The 18,418-nt window shown below is 46.0% G+C and overlaps 1 protein-coding gene across 1 annotated transcript in view; it reads left to right on the top strand.

Moving 5' to 3' along the window:
• The window catches only part of LOC148474690 (cytochrome P450 4B1-like), a 200,924-nt gene that overhangs the window by 148,786 nt on the left and 33,720 nt on the right, over positions 1-18,418 (top strand). The window contains exons 8-10 of the mRNA XM_088458233.1: positions 6,537-6,727; positions 10,448-10,581; positions 13,258-13,322. Coding sequence (XP_088314359.1) covers positions 6,537-6,727; positions 10,448-10,581; positions 13,258-13,322 — 390 coding nt within the window. The remainder of the gene's footprint in view (positions 1-6,536; positions 6,728-10,447; positions 10,582-13,257; positions 13,323-18,418) is intronic.

Raw genomic sequence — 18,418 nt, 5'->3', positions numbered from 1 at the left:
AGCACACTGACTACTGACATCTCCATTCCCTTATCCCTGCACTAATACCGCACAGCACACTGACTACTGACAGCTCCATTCCCTTATACCTGCATTAATACCGCACAGCACACTGACTACTGACAGCTCCATTCCCATATCTCTGCATTAATACCGCACAGCACACTGTCTACTGACAGCTCCATTCCCTTATCCCTGCACTAATACCGCACACCACACTGACTACTGACAGCTCCATTCCCTTATCCCTGCACTAATACCACAAAGTACAATGACCACTGACAGCTCCATTCCCTCATCCCTACACCAATACTGCACAGCACACTGACTACTGACAGCTCCATTCCCTTATCCCTGCACTAATACCGCACAGCACACTGACTACTGACAGCACCATTCCCTTATCCCTGCTCTAATACCGCACAGCACACTGACTACTGACAGCTCCATTCCCTTATCCCTGCACTAATACCGCACAGCACACTGACTACTGACTGCTCCATTCCCTTATCCCTGCACTAATACCGCACAGCAAACTGACTACTGTCAGCTCCATTCCCTTATCCCTGCTCTAATACCGCACAACACACTGACTACTGACAGCTCCATTCCCTTATCCCTGCACTAATACCGCACAGCACACTGACTACTGACCTCTCAATTCCCTTATCCCTGCACTAACACCGCACAGAACACTGACTACTGACAGCTCCATTCCCTTATCCCTGCACTAATACCACACAGCAAACTGACTACTGACAGCTCCATTCCCTTATCCCTGCACTAATACCACACAGCACACTGACTACTGACATCTCCATTCCCTTATCCCTGCACTAATACCGCACAGCACACTGACTACTGACAGCTCCATTCCCTTATCCCTGCACTAATACCGCACATTACAATGACTACTGACAGCTCCATTCCCTTATCCCTGCACTAATATCGCACAGCACACTGACTACTGACAGCTCCATTCCCTTATCCCTGCACTAATATCGCACTGCACACTGACTACTGACAGCTCCATTCCCTTATCCCTGCACTAATACCACACTGCACACTGACTACTGACAGCTCCATTCCCTTATCCCTGCACTAATACCGCACAGCACACTGACTACTGACAGCTCCATTCCCTCATCCCTACACCAATACTGCACAGCACACTGACTACTGACAGCTCCATTCCCTTATCCCTGCTCTAATACCGCACAGCACACTGACTACTGACAGCTCCATTCCCTTATCCCTGCACTAATACCGCACAGGACACTGACTACTGACCGCTCTATTCCCTTATCCCTGCACTAATACCGCACAGCACACTGACTACTGACCGCTCTATTCCCTCATCCCTACATCAATACTGCACAGCACACTGACTACTGACAGCTCCATTCCCTCATCCCTACACCAATACCGCACAGCACACTGACTACTGACAGCTCCATTCCCTAATCCCTGCTCTAATACCGCACAGCACACTGACTACTGACAGCTCCATTCCCTTATCCCTGCACTAATACCGCACAGCACACTGACTACTGACAGCTCCATTCCCTTATATCTGCACTAATACCGCACAGCACACTGACTACTGACTGCTCCATTCCCTTATCCCTGCACTAATACCGCACAGCAAACTGACTACTGACAGCTCCATTCCCTTATCACTGCACTAATACCACACAACACACTGACTACTGACAGCTCCATTCCCTTATCCCTGCACTAATACCGCACAGCACACTGACTACTGACATCTCCATTCCCTTATCCCTGCATTAATAGTGCACAGCACTCTGACTACTGACAGCTCCATTCCCTTATCCCTGCATTAATACCGCATAGCACACTGACTACTGACAGCTCCATTCCATTATCCCTGCACTAATATCGCACAGCACACTGACTACTGACAGCTCCATTCCCTTATCCCTGCACTAATACTACACAGCACACTGACTACTGACAGCTCCATTCCCTTATCCCTGCACTAATACCGCACAGCACACTGACTACTGACATCTCCATTCCCTTATCCCTGCACTAATACCACACAGCACACTGACTACTGACAGCTCCATTCCCTTATACCTGCATTAATACCGCACAGCACACTGACTACTGACAGCTCCATTCCCGTATCTCTGCATTAATACCGCAAAGTACAATGACCACTGACAGCTCCATTCCCTCATCCCTACACCAATACTGCACAGCACACTGACTACTGACAGCTCCATTCCCTCATCCCTACACCAATACTGCACAGCACACCGACTACTGACAGCACCATTCCCTTATCCCAGCTCTAATACCGCACAGCACACTGACTACTGACAGCTCCATTCCCTTATCCCTGCACTAATACCGCACAGCACACTGACTACTGACAGCACCATTCCCTTATCCCTGCACTAATACCGCACAGCACACTGACCACTGACAGCTCCATTCCCTTATCCATGCACTGATGCCGCACACCACACTGACTACTGACAGCTCCATTCCCTTATCCCTGCACTAATACCGCACAGCACACTGACTACTGACAGCACCATTCCCTTATCCCTGCACTAATACCGCACAGCACACTGACTACTGACAGCTCTATTCCCTTATCCCTGCACTAGTACCGCACAGTACACTGACTACTGACAGCTCCATTCCCTTATCCCTGCACTAATACCACACACCACACTGACTACTGACAGCTCCATTCCCTTATCCCTGCACTACCGCACAGCACACTGACTACTGACAGGTCCATTCCCTTATCCCTGCACTAATACCACACAGCACTCTGACTACTGACAGCTCCACTCCCTTATCCCTGCACTAATACTGCAAAGTACCCTGACCACTGACAGCTATATTCCCATATCCCTGCACTAATACCGCACAGCACACTGACTACTTTCAGCTCCATTCCCTTATCCCTGCACTAATACCGCACAGCACACTGACTACTGACAGCTCCATTCCCTTACCCCTGCACTAATAGTGCACAGTACACTGACTACTGACAGTTCCATTCCCTTATCCCTACACTAATACCGCACAGCACAATGACTACTGACAGCTCCATTCCCTTATCCCTGCACTAATACCACACAGCATACTGACTACTGACAGCTCCATTCCCTTAGCCCTGCACTAATACTGCACAGCACACTGACTACTGACATCTCCATTCCCTTATCCCTGCACTAATACCGCACAGCACACTGACTACTGACAGCTCCATTCCCTTATCCCTACACTAATACCGCACACCACACTGACTACTGACATCTCCATTCCCTTATCCCTACACTAATACCGCACAGCACACTGACTACTGACATCTCCATTCCCTTATCCCTGCACTAATACCGCACAGCACACTGACTACTGACAGCTCCATTCCCTTATCCCTGCACTAATACCGCACAGCACACTGACTACTGACAGCTCCATTCCCTTATCCCTGCACTAATACCGCACAGCACACTGACTACTGACAGCTCCATTCCCTTATGCCTGCACTAATACCGCACAGCACACTGTCTACTGACAACTCCATTCCCTTATCCCTGCATTAATACCACACTGCACACTGACTACTGACAGCTCCATTCCCTTATCCCTGCACTAATACCGCACAGCACACTGACTACTGACAGCTCCATTCCCTCATCCCTACACCAATACCGCACAGCACACTGACTACTGACAGCTCCATTCCCTTATCCCTGCTCTAATACCGCACAGCACACTGACTACTGACAGCTCCATTCCCTTATCCCTGCACTAATACCGCACAGAACACTGACTACTGACAGCTCCATTCCCTTATCCCTGCACTAATACCGCACACCACACTGACTACTGACAGCTCCCCTCCCTTATCCCTGCACTAATACTGCAAAGTACACTGACCACTGACAGCTATATTCCCATATCCCTGCACTAATACCGCACAGCACACTGACTACTGACAGCTCCATTCCCTTATCCCTGCACTAATACCGCACAGCACACTGACTACTGACAGCTCCATTCCCTTATCCCTGCATTAATACTGCACAGCACACTGACTACTGACAGCTCCATTCCCTTACCCCTGCACTAATAGTGCACAGTACACTGACTACTGACAGTTCCATTCCCTTATCCCTGCACTAATACCGCACAGCACACTGACAGCTCCATTCCCTTATCCCTGCACTAATACCACACAGCATACTGACTACTGACAGCTCCATTCCCTTAGCCTTGCACAAATACTGCACAGCACACTGACTACTGACATCTCCATTCCCTTATCCCTGCACTAATACCGCACAGCACACTGACTACTGACAGCTCCATTCCCTTATCCCTGCACTAATACCGCACAGCACACTGACTACTGACAGCTCCATTCCCTTATCCTTGCACTAATACCGCACAGCACACTGACTACTGACAGCTCCATTCCCTTATCCCTGCACTAATACCGCACAGCACACTGACTACTGACAGCTCCATTCCCTTATCCCTGCACTAATACCGCACAGCACACTGTCTACTGACAACTCCATTCCCTTATCCCTGCATTAATACCACACTGCACACTGACTACTGACAGCTCCATTCCCTTATCCCTGCACTAATACCGCACAGCACACTGACTACTGACAGCTCCATTCCCTCATCCCTACACCAATACCGCACAGCACACTGACTACTGACAGCTCCATTCCCTTATCCCTGCTCTAATACCGCACAGCACACTGACTACTGACAGCTCCATTCCCTTATCCCTGCACTAATACCGCACAGAACACTGACTACTGACAGCTCCCCTCCCTTATCCCTGCACTAATACTGCAATGTACACTGACCACTGACAGCTATATTCCCATATCCCTGCACTAATACCGCACAGCACACTGACTACTGACAGCTCCATTCCCTTATCCCTGCACTAATACCGCACAGCACACTGACTACTGACAGCTCCATTCCCTTATCCCTGCATTAATACCGCACAGCACACTGACTACTGACAGCTCCATTCCCTTACCCCTGCACTAATAGTGCACAGTACACTGACTACTGACAGTTCCATTCCCTTATCCCTGCACTAATACCGCACAGCACACTGACTACTGACAGCTCCATTCCCTTATCCCTGCACTAATACCACACAGCATACTGACTACTGACAGCTCCATTCCCTTAGCCCTGCACTAATACTGCACAGCACACTGACTACTGACATCTCCATTCCCTTATCCCTGCACTAATACCGCACAGCACACTGACTACTGACAGCTCCATTCCCTTATCCCTGCACTAATACCGCACAGCACACTGACTACTGACAGCTCCATTCCCTTATCCCTGCACTAATACCGCACAGCACACTGACTACTGACAGCTCCATTCCCTTATCCCTGCACTAATACCGCACAGCACACTGACTACTGACAGCTCCATTCCCTCATCCCTACACCAATACTGCACAGTACACTGACTATTGACAGCTCCATTCCCTTATCCCTGCTCTAATACCGCACAGCACACTGACTACTGACAGCTCCATTCCCTTATCCCTGCACTAATACCGCACAGAACACTGACTACTGACAGCTCCATTCCCTTATCCCTGCACTAATACCGCACAGCACACTGACTACTAACAGCTCCATTCCCTTATCCCTGCACTAATACCGCACATCACACTGACTACTGACAGCTCCATTCCCTTATCCCTGCACTAATACCGCACAGCACACTGACTACTAACAGCTCCATTCCCTTATCCCTGCACTAATACCGCACATCACACTGACTACTGACAGCTCTATTCCCTTATCCCTGCACTAATACCGCACATCACACTGACTACTGACAGCTCCATTCCCTTATCCCTGCACTAATACCGCACATCACACTGACTACTGACAGCTCTATTCCCTTATCCCTGCACTAATACCTCACACCACACTGACTACTGACAGCTCCATTCCCTTATCCCTGCACTAATATCGCCGACCACAAGATGGGGATCCTGTGGTTACTGTGTAAGACAGTGGTTCCCTAAAGTTCTTGCTTCTTGATGCCCTTATTCCAAGGAGGAGGTACAGTTTGCAGCTTGTTTTAGGTGGAACTTCAAACACTAATGCAATTTGGGTAAATAAAGTTAATTTTTGCTCGCACCACAATTTTGTTTTTCTTATTTGGATGTTCTGCACTGCAAATAGATGACACCCCATTTACAATGAAAACTTATCAGTGTGAAGTCTCGTTTTTGGCTTTGTTTATTTCTTTAATTCACAATAATACGCATTTTGTACAAAAATGACTTGGACTGTGTGCTGTGCATCTGTAGACCAATTTTTCACAAATTAAAACTGTTTGAATTGTTTGAAGAACACAACTTGCAGCTTTGCATTATACTTTTACTCAATTTTAGTCTATTTTACTGTAAAATAAGTCCCAAAGATTTCCAATTCACAAAAAAGAGAATCATCGACTTTTTCTTTGTAACTCCCCAGGATGAGAGCGGTCAGGGCCTGTCTGATGAGGACCTGCGGGCGGAGGTGGACACATTCATGTTTGAGGGACATGATACTACAGCCAGTGGGGTCTCCTGGATATTATACTGTATGTCCAAGTACCCCGAGCACCAGGAGAGATGCCGGGAGGAGATCCGAGAGGTCCTGGGAGAGCGGAGTATAGTGGAGTGGTGAGAACTTGTTGTTTTATCTCCATGTTGGGTTTTCATTTAACAAGAGCAATTATTTAGGTATTTGTGCACCCAGCATGATGGCAATGCGTATAGTTACTGTCTCTCTGGGACTTATGTTATAAATAATACACTGCGTAGTGGTTGTACAGTATAACACTTGGGTTTACGCCACGACACATACTGGTGGCTCAATGTGTCTGCAAACAATCACCAAGAATAAAGTGGCACTAATACTGTAGTTAATAAAAAGTTGCTAAGTCAGTAAATTGAAATTAAATAACCCCTCAATAGGAGAATGTACTAAAAGAAATAGAATTTGGCCAACGCTATTAAATATAATCTAAATTAGTCTATTAATTAATTAGTCTATTAATTAAATTAATATATTAATTTATAATCTTGTTAACGTCAATATATTATAAATACAGCTTTGCACAGGCAAGTATATAGATAAATATACAGCAAAATGTGATTTTCATTTTTGAAAAATACTACTAGCAATATATATAAAAACATATGATCTTAATAAATTCAACAAATCATTTCATCTCCCAATAACTTTGCAACAATAACTTATTCCGGGACCGGTTCCCAGCTTGTTGTGAGAAGCTCTGTATAAGTCTCCACATTCTCCACCCGTAGATTTTGTGGCTTCTATATGTTATGGGTTGCCAGTGCGGCTCATCACTTCAGTGGGTATCGGCTGTTGCTGGGCAACCGCGACGCCGCGTCACACTGCCGCATGGGTCGCTGGTCCTGCTGGTTGCTGATGTACTGTGACGCCGGGTGGCCACATGGCACTCTGGCTCTGAATTAACTTGACAGGCAGGGCCTAGCTGTATGTGCCTTCGCCCAGCTGCTATTGATATATCATTAGAGGGGCTGCTCCTCTCCTCAGCTGGCGATTGGTTCATGCTCTTGTTATTCCCCAGGCAGTGCTGAACTTCCACACCGGTGATAGCTTATACCTCAGTGCTGCTGCCTGGTCCATTCCCTGTATATCGCTGTACTGGTCTCCTGCTCTGCATATGCCCGGCTGTGTCTGTTTCCAGTTTACTATGTGCTTGTGGAACTTTTGAGCTATAGTAACTCTGCCATTCAATATATATACTGTGTTTGATTCTGTGTTGCTGTTACACCTGCAAGTCTTTCTATTGTGGATAATTGTTGCTGTCTGATACTTCACCTGTTGGCTATCCAGACAAACTGTCCTGCAATTGACCCTGTTGATGCTGGTTCTGGTTCTGCAATTACCCTGACCCTTTAATGTATCTGTATCTATTCCAGCCAATATTCTGAGATCACCCGTGCATTGTATAAACCCCAACTGCCTGAGCTTAGGGCCTGGCGAATACCTAAGTACCAGTGAGTGTATTCAACTCTATGGGAACACCAGGTTGTTGCTATAGGCAGAAGAACTCAGTAGGAGGCTATAGGGATCTTATACATATACAGGTGTGTTTCATAACATTATCACCAGCCAACTAATAGCTGGTAGTAATACAGTGCATTATGGAGCCGACTCCACAAAGTCCTGAGCAAATCCTGGCAAATTAAATCCAGAATTTAACCCAGATGGTACAAGAGTTAACCTTAAGGGTAACTTCACAGGAAGAAAATCATAGGTTGGCTCCAATCACACAGGGCGCCATAAACAAACCCAAAATCAATCTGCCTGATCGCTTCTCTGGTGACCGAAAAAGATTCTTTAATTTCAGAAATAACGCAAATTTTATTTTCAATTAATTCCGTTATACCTCTGGCTTTGAAGCACAAAGAGTTGGAATCATATTGTTTTTATTAAAAGAGGATCGACAAACATGGGCTTTTGGATTAACCCCGAAACACACAGCTCTGGTAACAGTGGGAGCATTCTCTAAAGCCCTTGGTGACTTGTATGATGACCCTGACCAGGTCGCATCTGCTGAATCACATCTTCAGGCCCTCAGGTGGGGCTGAAATTCAGCTGAGATTTACAGCATGGAATTCGGACACTTGGCCACGGACAGTGGGTGGAATGACCCAGCTTTGTGCAGCCAGCTGGCCAATTGGAACAAATTAAGGACTTCCTAATCCAGTACCCGGTTCCTGAGTCCCTGGACAGTCTCATGCAGTTTGCAATTAAAATTGACAGGTGAATTAGAAAACGAAAGATGGAAAGAGATTTGCCTCAGTGGTCATTTTGTGCCTCTGTATCTACTACTCAGGAGGATTCTGTGGAACCTATGCAGATTGGAGCATTCCGGATTTCTGCAGGAGAGAAAAACAGGAGATGGATTCTAGGATTCTGCCTCTATTCTAGTGGCAAATGTCATAGTGTGCAAAATTGTCCTACAAAGTCGGAAAAAGACAAGGCCTAAATGAAATGGAAGGGATTCAGTTAGGTATATGCTCTGTCTCTTCCAAAACTCTGTATTAATTCCTGCCCAGATCTCTTACAACCAGTGGAGGATGAGATTTCTGTCTTTTTAGAAACTTTATGGAAACTTTATGTCTTTTTTGCAGGAAACTTTATGGATATTAGTTTTGCTCAAACTATTGGTATTCCCACTCTGGACTTATCTCCAGCCATTGCCATCTGTGGCCTTGATGGTAACCCACTTTTGGATGGCAAGGTTTCTTTGAAGACACCCCCAGTTAATGTAGCTACTATATTGGTGGTCTTCACACTGAGACTTTGAGCTTGTGGTTCCTTTTATTCTCAGTCCTTCTTGGCTGAGAGTACGCAACCTTATGATCAATTGGAAGACTGGAGAGATTGTGTAGTGGCATACGATTGTGCTAACGCATGTTTGTCTCTACCTCTCATAAGTGTACAACAAGTTCCAGAAGGACTACCTCCCCAATATCACAAATTCTTGGTGCCAGGTACACTGTTGCCTAAAGGTAGGCTGTATGCCTTGTCCATTCCAGATACTAAAGCTATGGATGAGTACATCCAGGTAAAACATTATTAAGGGCTACATCTGACCCTCCAAATCTCCGGTGATTGTAGGGTTTTTCTGTGTTGGAAAAGAGGATGGCAGTCTCAGGCCCTGCATTGACTATCGCGGTCTAAACAAAGTCAAGATAAAAACACTTACCCATTACCATTAAATTCTGTGTTGTTACCATTTTCTCTAAAATTTACTTGCAGGTTGCATATTATATATTTATTTATATATTACCGGTTATTTATATAGCGCATGTCGGACCAGAGTAATGGCAGTAAGCAGGGAGTGTAGTCAGGAATAGACCAGAGTAAGGGCAGGAAGCAGGGAAGTGTAGTCAGGAATAGGCCAGAGTAAGGGCAGGAAGCAGGGAAGTGTAGTCAGGAATAGGTCAGAGTAAGGGCAGGAACAGGGAAGTGTAGTCAGGAATAGGCCAGAGTAAGGGCAGGAACAGGGAAGTATAGTCAGGAATATGCCAGAGTAAGGGCAGTAAACAGGGAAGTGTGGTTGGGAATAAGTTAGAGTAATGGCAGGAAGGAAAGAATTGTAGTCGAGAATAAGTCAATGAGCCATTGGACACTATACGGCACATGGAAATCACAGGTTTCTCCAATGTGCACTTCCTCCCTTGCGCAATAAGTAGGAAATCACTCATGGGTACACTTTTTCTATCTCACATTGTAATATTAAGCAATATATATATAATTATATATATATTTTATATATATATATATATATATATATATACAGTATATATGTAACATTATTCATGCTTGTGTGTGACCAGGGAAGATCTGAGTAAGATGCCGTACACCACCATGTGTATTAAGGAGAGTATGCGGCTCTATCCCCCTGTACCTGCAGTGTCTCGTGAGCTTATCCAGCCAATCACATTCTGCGATGGGCGGAGCTTGCCCAAAGGTCAGTTGCTATTTCTGCTTGAGATTCCCATATACATATAAGGCTACATTCTAGATCATCAACACTGGTGCACATAATAATTCTCCCTGCGCCATGAGTTGTATATAACACTTTCATATGTTTAGCATTTTTTCACCTGCCTATAGGTGTTTGTCTCTGACAGCTTCATTAGATTGTAAGCTCTTCAGAAAAGGGTCCTCTTTCCTACTATACAGGGTGGTCCATAAGTGTGGAAACACATTACAAGAAGGAAACGAGTAAGGAAATATTAATCTAGTGTCTACACATATTATATGGGAGTGGGGAAACACTTTTTAGGGTATGTCACCAGTATGGCAGCCATCTTGAAGTCGGCCATCTTGGTAACAAAGTCATGTGACATATCAAACAATAGTGTTCTTTGTTTTAACGTATCTGTGTTCATTCTCGAGTTTTAACATAAAGTTTATAAGATATGTTCATAGTGTTGACCACCATGTTGCTGTGTTAAGGCATTTCTCTTTTCCCATTCCTGATGAACCTTGACCAACATGTCCGACTGAATCTGAGAATGGGCATCAACAATTTCTTGCTGCAGATGATAACGATCTTGTATCTTCACAGCATAAACGCTTTTTCTGGTATCCCGACAGAAATACAACAAAGTTAGATCTGGAGGTCTGAGGTGTCCACTGGGCTGGACCTCTACGGCCAATTCACCATTGGGGGAAACTGCACATCAATATATTCCCTGACGATGATTCCACAATGAGCTGTGGCACCATATTGCTGGAAGAAATTAGGATATGACCCATCCTCTGTTAACAGTGAGGGTAACATTTCTTCATCTAGCACCCTCTTGCTGCTGCTGTTACTATTCCATCACTGAGGAATTTTCCCACAATATGGATACCCCACAAACCCCATACCAACTGCTTTGCCGAGGCTGCAACCCTACAGGCATCCATCCAGTGAGGGTTTGTCTCTGGCCAGTACCTGTGGTTCTGTTTACCTCACCATTGACCAAGAAATGTGCCTCATCACTAAACAGTACCTAGTGTGAAAAATGAGGGTTCAGTTGAAGTTGCTGTTACCTAGTGTGCAAACTCCACTCGTCGATCTGGGTCATCCTCAGTCAGGTGTTGCAACATCTTAATCTTGTATAGGTGCCATTTATGTGTAGACAAAATGCTCAAAATGGCCGTACGACTAACCCCACATTCACGAGACAGACGATGAGTGCTACGTTGTGGGCTATTTGAAAATCATGCCATCACTGTACTGTAGTTGTTGTTGCTTCATATGTAACAGTTTTTGCATCCACCTTTTGGTTTATCTGCAACTGATCCGGTTTCTTAAAATTTGGCAAGGAGTTTGGCAACTGCACTATGAGTAATGGGTGGCCTATTTGGGTTACGATGGTTGAAATCATTTGGAATAGCACGTGTGCTTCGTTTTCCAGATATCAAGACAATCTCAACACATTCTGTTTGTGTTAGTGTCATTGAAATGAATGTCACTACCTGCAAAATAAATTTTAGTTAAAACTCAAGAATGAATAAAGATATAGTAAAATGAAGAACACCTTTGTTATTCTTATACAATTTTGCATCTGTTTGATATGTTACATGACTACGTTACCAATTACAAAATTAGAGTTGCATTCAAGATGGCTGACTTCAAGATGGCCGCCATACAGGTGTCATACCCTAAAAAGTTTTCCCCCACTACCATATCATATTTGTAGACACTGGATTAATAGTTCTCTTTCCTTTTTATTAGAGTGTTTCCACACTTATAGACCACCCTATATTTTTAAGTATAATGTGTTTGATCCTTTCAGTCTATTTGTCGTTAATACTGTGTGATTTCTGTACATTATGTCACATCATATATGTAAAGCTATACAATCCTATGTAACAGTTTATGCATCCCTGATGAAATAGCATGTATCATGTAATCTCTCCATGAAAAGAATCAACACTTCTGGGGGGGACCGTAAACATGCCCCGGTGCAGAGTTACTGCTACATTACTGCTTTGCCCCAAATTCTAAAGGGCTCACAACCTTCCTACTGTATCTTTCTGTGTGATTTATGAAGGATTTATCATTTCCAACAAATATTCTTTAAAAATCAACAAAATGGTGTCATGTGATAGATATTTTTAAACGGGGTGATAAAATCGCACCTAAATATTACATACAGCAAGATTTTGATTCTGCATTAATTATATTAGTACTGATATTAGATCACCCAAACAGGGATAGAGGGAACCAGCCCATAATGGGACCATCATCAATTGTCACTGAATCACTTACCCCATCAATAGATGCAGGGGACCCAGCAAGAGACTTTCCAGTTACAGAAGAACCTCCCAGGCACTGCCGGGTCCCGGGTCCCCGCCGGGTGAAAGTGTCATGTACATGTACAGACTGGATGCCGCCAAGGAGGGTAACGTCGCTGGACCTCGCCAGAGGGGTAAGTATTGATAAATACCAGTGACATCTTCATTACTAACACTGCAATACTAAATGAAATATGCCGCTGGTAATATAGTTCTTTGTTAAATAGGGGCCGATGTCTTATAACATTTCTACAGAACAATTATCATCATTTACATTATTACCTGTAACCGTGATATAACAGTGTTGTCTCAAGTGTTTGTTCTGAAACTATCTTATCTTTTTACATTATAGGTACAAATGTTTTTCTGGATATATACAGTATTAATAGGCACCCCGGCATGTGGGACGATCCAGAGGTAATTTGGGGGCAAGTCTCAATCATTATCTTAATGGGTTGTAGTTTGTATGATTTAGAATAATATATTGCTCGGTATGTATTATCACAGAAATATAACATTAATTACAAGCCCTGAATAATGCTAACCACATGCAAGGCCTGTGCACGGAGCCTCTGTGCGTGCTTGACGCGGCATTGCCAGTGGGCGCATACACACTACGTAGAAACACGGACTGAGCTTCCTGTTGTAGATTTTATTAAAAACTGTATTTAACAATGTAATAAATTAAAATGTTATTAGCAAAGCATTTTTTCCTTTATGAGACGGTGATAGTGATGGTACCGTAACATTGGTGATATCTAGCTTCCCATGTACAGTTTAGGGAAACTATGAAAAGAGATGGACACTGCGCCATACCGGGCATTAGTCACCACCAGCGGTTCTCTGATTTCGGAGCTTCATAAAAAAAACAATAAAGTTGGTCTGATTTTTTTTAGACAACAATTTAAAAAAATTTAATTTCACATTACAGATATATGAGGTCATTATAGGGCTGATGCAAGCTTTCTCTGTGCTCTAGGTAAAGCTTCAGCATAATTTCCCTCACTTGTCCTCTGCCCGCTAGCTTTTCTCTCCCATGTCCTCTGCCCGCTAGCTTTTCCCTCACATGTCCTCTGCCCGCCAGATTTTCCCTCATATGTCATCTGCCCACCAGTTTTTCCTTCACATGCCCAACTGCCTGTCAGCTTTTCTCTCACATTGCCCTCTTTCCACCAGATTTTCCCACATCCTCCCTTCCCATCAGTTTTGCTCACATATGCCCATCTACCTAACAGTGTTTTTCACATGCCCATCTGTCTGCCAACTCTTCATTTACATGGCACCTCCTGCCCTCTAGATTTTCTCCCAAATGCACCCCTCACCAGCTTTATTCACATGCCCCTCTGCCTGAAAGATTTTTGCTAACAGCCCTTCACCAATGTGCTCCCCTTATCCAATTTTCTATAACCATGATGACTGCACAGGAAGCTCAGGAACACCTGGCAGTGTACTGTACTGTGTGACTGCAACAGCCATGACACCAAGAGAGGGCATAAGGATGAGATGGCACTGCTGCCCTGCCCTATTGTCACGCTCCGGACTCTTACCTCTCCAGTGCCTATCCAGGATGGCATAGAGGTCCGCAATGGCTGCACGGTGCTTCCGGATGGTGTTTGGGTCTGTCTCCGCTGCCCCTGCTCCTTCCGGCCGGTGTCATGTTGCTGAGCATGGGGATGGTTCTCTACGGCCTCCTATTAACAGTAAGTTTTCCCAGCATGGTGATACACAGGCCACACACCAGAGTCCCCCTCTAAACAACAATATGAGTGCAGCCATCTTGGGCTCTATCACCTGGCACTCTTCCTCCACTCAGAGCAGTGCTTCCAGACCTGCTGACCGCATTATCCAATCCCTGGGGATCCTCCCCTATAAATTCCATTTCCTGACTGGCTTCTGTTGCCAGTACAATGTCACCTTTGCTGAAGTTACAGCTCAGTGCTCAGCTCCCAGGTACTCTGTATGTGAACGGTCCCAGTCCGTTATCTACTGTTCCTTAACCTGGTAACCAGTCTCATATACCATCTTGCTGCAGTCTGGAAAATACCATTAGGAATTATCTTTCATCAATATCGGTTCCTACCTATCAGGTCCTTACTGATTAAGTGCATCAAAGTCATCAACATCGGCTCCTACCAATCAAGTGCAAATCTTCAACATTGGTTCCCACTGATCAAATTATCTATTCTTCAACATCGTATCTATATCAAATCCAGCTAATCAATTCTTCAACATCGGACTCTTATCAAGTCAAGTTATAAATTTTTCAACATCGTACTTTTATCAAATCAAGCTAATTAATTCTTCAACATCGGACTTTTATCAAGTCAAGTTATCAATTATTCAACATCGTACTCTTATCAAATCAAGCTAAGCAATTCTTCAACATCAGACTCTTATCAATTAAGTTCCTTATTCATTTATATCGGTTCCAACAGACCAACTTCACTATTCTTCAATAACGGATTCACATTCATAAACGTCATCAGTCTCCAATCTGATTCTGCTCATTCATTCAGTGTTTTCATATCTAATCCTCAACTCAGCTTATCAATTAATAAAGACATTCCAGTTCTTATCCTCTACTTCGGGCACATCACCCACTACCATGTCTCCATATCATCACACCACTATATGAGGAGGTCCTGGCTAAGGCCACCCACATTCATCCACACTTTTCTGATCTCTCCATCAGCCTACCATGCCTGCTCCTACTAAACCAATCCCCAGGTGTGACAGGTTGTACTGGCCCTATGGATCCAGCTGAGAATCAGACACCAGCTGATGAGTTTACACCTCATCTTGTTGCTCGCCTAGAACACCTGGCTAGTCAGGCGGTACAGTTCCTCCAAGACCTGACTGGCCAGCTGGATAATATCCAATCCACTCTGAGGCTCAGGAGCTGCCACTGCATCCATTCCGATTTCTGCGGTTCCAGTTTCTTCAGTGGCACCTCGTCTGCACATTCCTACTCCTGCAAAATTTGATGGGAACCCCAACATTTGCAGGGGACCTATAAAACAATGTGAAATAGTTTGATCTCCAAAACAGTAATTTTCCTACAGACCATACCCGTGTAGCATATATCATCTCCGTATTATCTGGATCCGCCTTTTCATAGCTATTCCTCAACTCAGCTTATAAATTAATAAAGACATTCTTGTTCTTGTCCTCTACTTTAGGCACATCACCCACTGCCGTGTCTCCATATCCTCACACCCTACATCAGGAGATCCTGGCTAAGGCAACCCAAGTTCATCCACACTTCTATGATCTCTCCGTCAGCCTCCCACACCTGCGCCTACCCAAACCAATCCCCAGGTGTGACACCTATTCAGTGAATGTCGCTGTCCCGGCCTCTATTAGCTGAGCCTCCCAGGTGCCAGGAAGACCAATTAACAAAATAAGTGCTGGCTGATCTCTCTTCTAAGGTGGGAGCAGCACATTCAGTGACGGGGAGCGGCACATTCAGTAACAGGGAGCGGCACACTCTGTAACAGGGAGCGGCACACTCAGTAACGGGGAGCGGCACACTCAGTAACGGGGAGCGGCACACTCAGTAACAGGGAGCGGCTCACTCAGTAACAGGGAGCGGCACACTCTGTAACAGGAAGCGGCACACTCTGTAACAGGGAGCGGCACACTCAGTAACAGGGAGCGGCACACTCAGTAACAGGGAGCGGCACACTCAGTAACAGGCAGCGGCACACTCAGTAACAGGGAGCGGCACACTCAGTAACAGGGAGCGGCTCACTCAGTAACAGGGAGCGGCACACTCTGTAACAGGAAGCGGCACACTCAGTAACAGGGAGCGGCACACTCAGTAACAGGGAGCGGCACACTCAGTAACAGGCAGCGGCACACTCAGTAACAGGGAGCGGCACACTCAGTAACAGGGAGCGGCACACTCAGTAACAGGGAGCGGCACACTCAGTAACAGGGAGCGGCACACTCAGTAACGGGGAGCGGCACAGTCAGTAACGGGGAGCGGCACACTCTGTAACAGGCAGTGGCACACTCAGTAGCAGGGAGCAGTACACTCAGTAACAGGGAGCGGCACACTCAGTAACGGGGAGCGGCACAGTCAGTAGCGGGAAGCGGCACACTCTGTAACAGGGAGGGGCACACTCAGTAACAGGGAGCGGCACACTCAGTAACAGGGAGCGGCACACTCAGTAACAGGCAGCGGCACACTCAGTAACAGGGAGCGGCACACTCAGTAACAGGCAGCGGCACACTTAGTAACGGGGAGCGGCACACTCTGTAACGGGGAGCGGCACACTCAGTAACAGGCAGCGGCACACTCAGTAGCAGGGAGCAGTACACTCAGTAACAGGGAGCGGCACACTCAGTAACGAGGAGCAGCACAGTCAGTAATGGGGAGCAGCACAGTCAGTAACGGGGAGCGGCACACTCAGTAACAGGCAGTGGCACACTCAGTAGCAGGGAGCAGTACACTCAGTAACAGGGAGCGGCACACTCAGTAATGGGGAGCGGCACAGTCAGTAACGGGGAGCAGCACAGTCAGTAATGGGGAGCGGCACAGTCAGTAACGGGGAGCGGCACACTCAGTAACAGGCAGTGGCACACTCAGTAGCAGGGAGCAGTACACTCAGTAACAGGGTGCGGCACACTCAGTAACGGGGAGCGGCACAGTCAGTAACAGGGAGTGGCACACTCAGTAACAGGGAGCGGCACACTCAGTAACGGGGAGCAGCACAGTCAGTAACGGGGAGCGGCACAGTCAGTAACAGGGAGTGGCACACTCAGTAACAGGGAGCGGCACACTCAGTTGCAGGGAGCAGTACACTCAGTAACAGGGAGCGGCACACTCAGTAACAGGGAGCGGCACAGTCAGTAACAGGGAGCGGCACAGTCAGTAACAGGGAGTGGCACACTCTGTAACGGGGAGCAGCACACTCAGTAACAGGGAGCGGTACACTCAGTAACAGGGAGCGGCACATTCAGTAACAGGGAGCGGCACACTCAGTAACAGGGAGCTGCACACTCAGGGCCTGATTCAGAGCCGGACGCTATTTGCGAACGGTCGTTCAGAATAAGGGGCCGGCTATTTAAATTGAGCGCTCGCTCTTTGCGTTCTGTTGACGCCTGTATGTCTGAGCGAGTGAACAAAATATGCGCTCGCTATTTTGTAAAGACGCCCCCTGGCCGCTCGCATCCTACGTCATCTCCGCTATTTATTTGATTAATCGAGTACATTGAAAGGCGTCTGAACTGCTCGCAGTGCTTGTGGTTGGATTTTCCTACCGCAATCATGCGAGCAGTTCAGGCTAAGAAACAACCAAGTGATGTGGTCGATGACGCTGCTTTGTTAATTATGCACACCCTCAAAACGCCCGTTTTGACCTTTAAGCACGCCTGCGTTCGGATCTCCACTCCCCGTTTTCAAGCACCTTCCCCTGTTACCACCCACAAACGCCTCATTCTCTCACTCAAATTAGCAGGCATTCGCTATTTTGCGAGCACACGATTTTGAGACCGCAATGACTGGTTCG

This window comes from Taudactylus pleione, unplaced genomic scaffold (genome assembly GCF_031769625.1).
Source record: "Taudactylus pleione unplaced genomic scaffold, aTauple2 ptg000819l, whole genome shotgun sequence".
In the NCBI taxonomy this organism is placed as follows: Eukaryota; Metazoa; Chordata; class Amphibia; order Anura; family Myobatrachidae; genus Taudactylus; species Taudactylus pleione.
The sequence above is the reverse complement of the archived record's forward strand: the minus strand, read 5'-3'. Positions and strand labels throughout refer to the sequence as shown.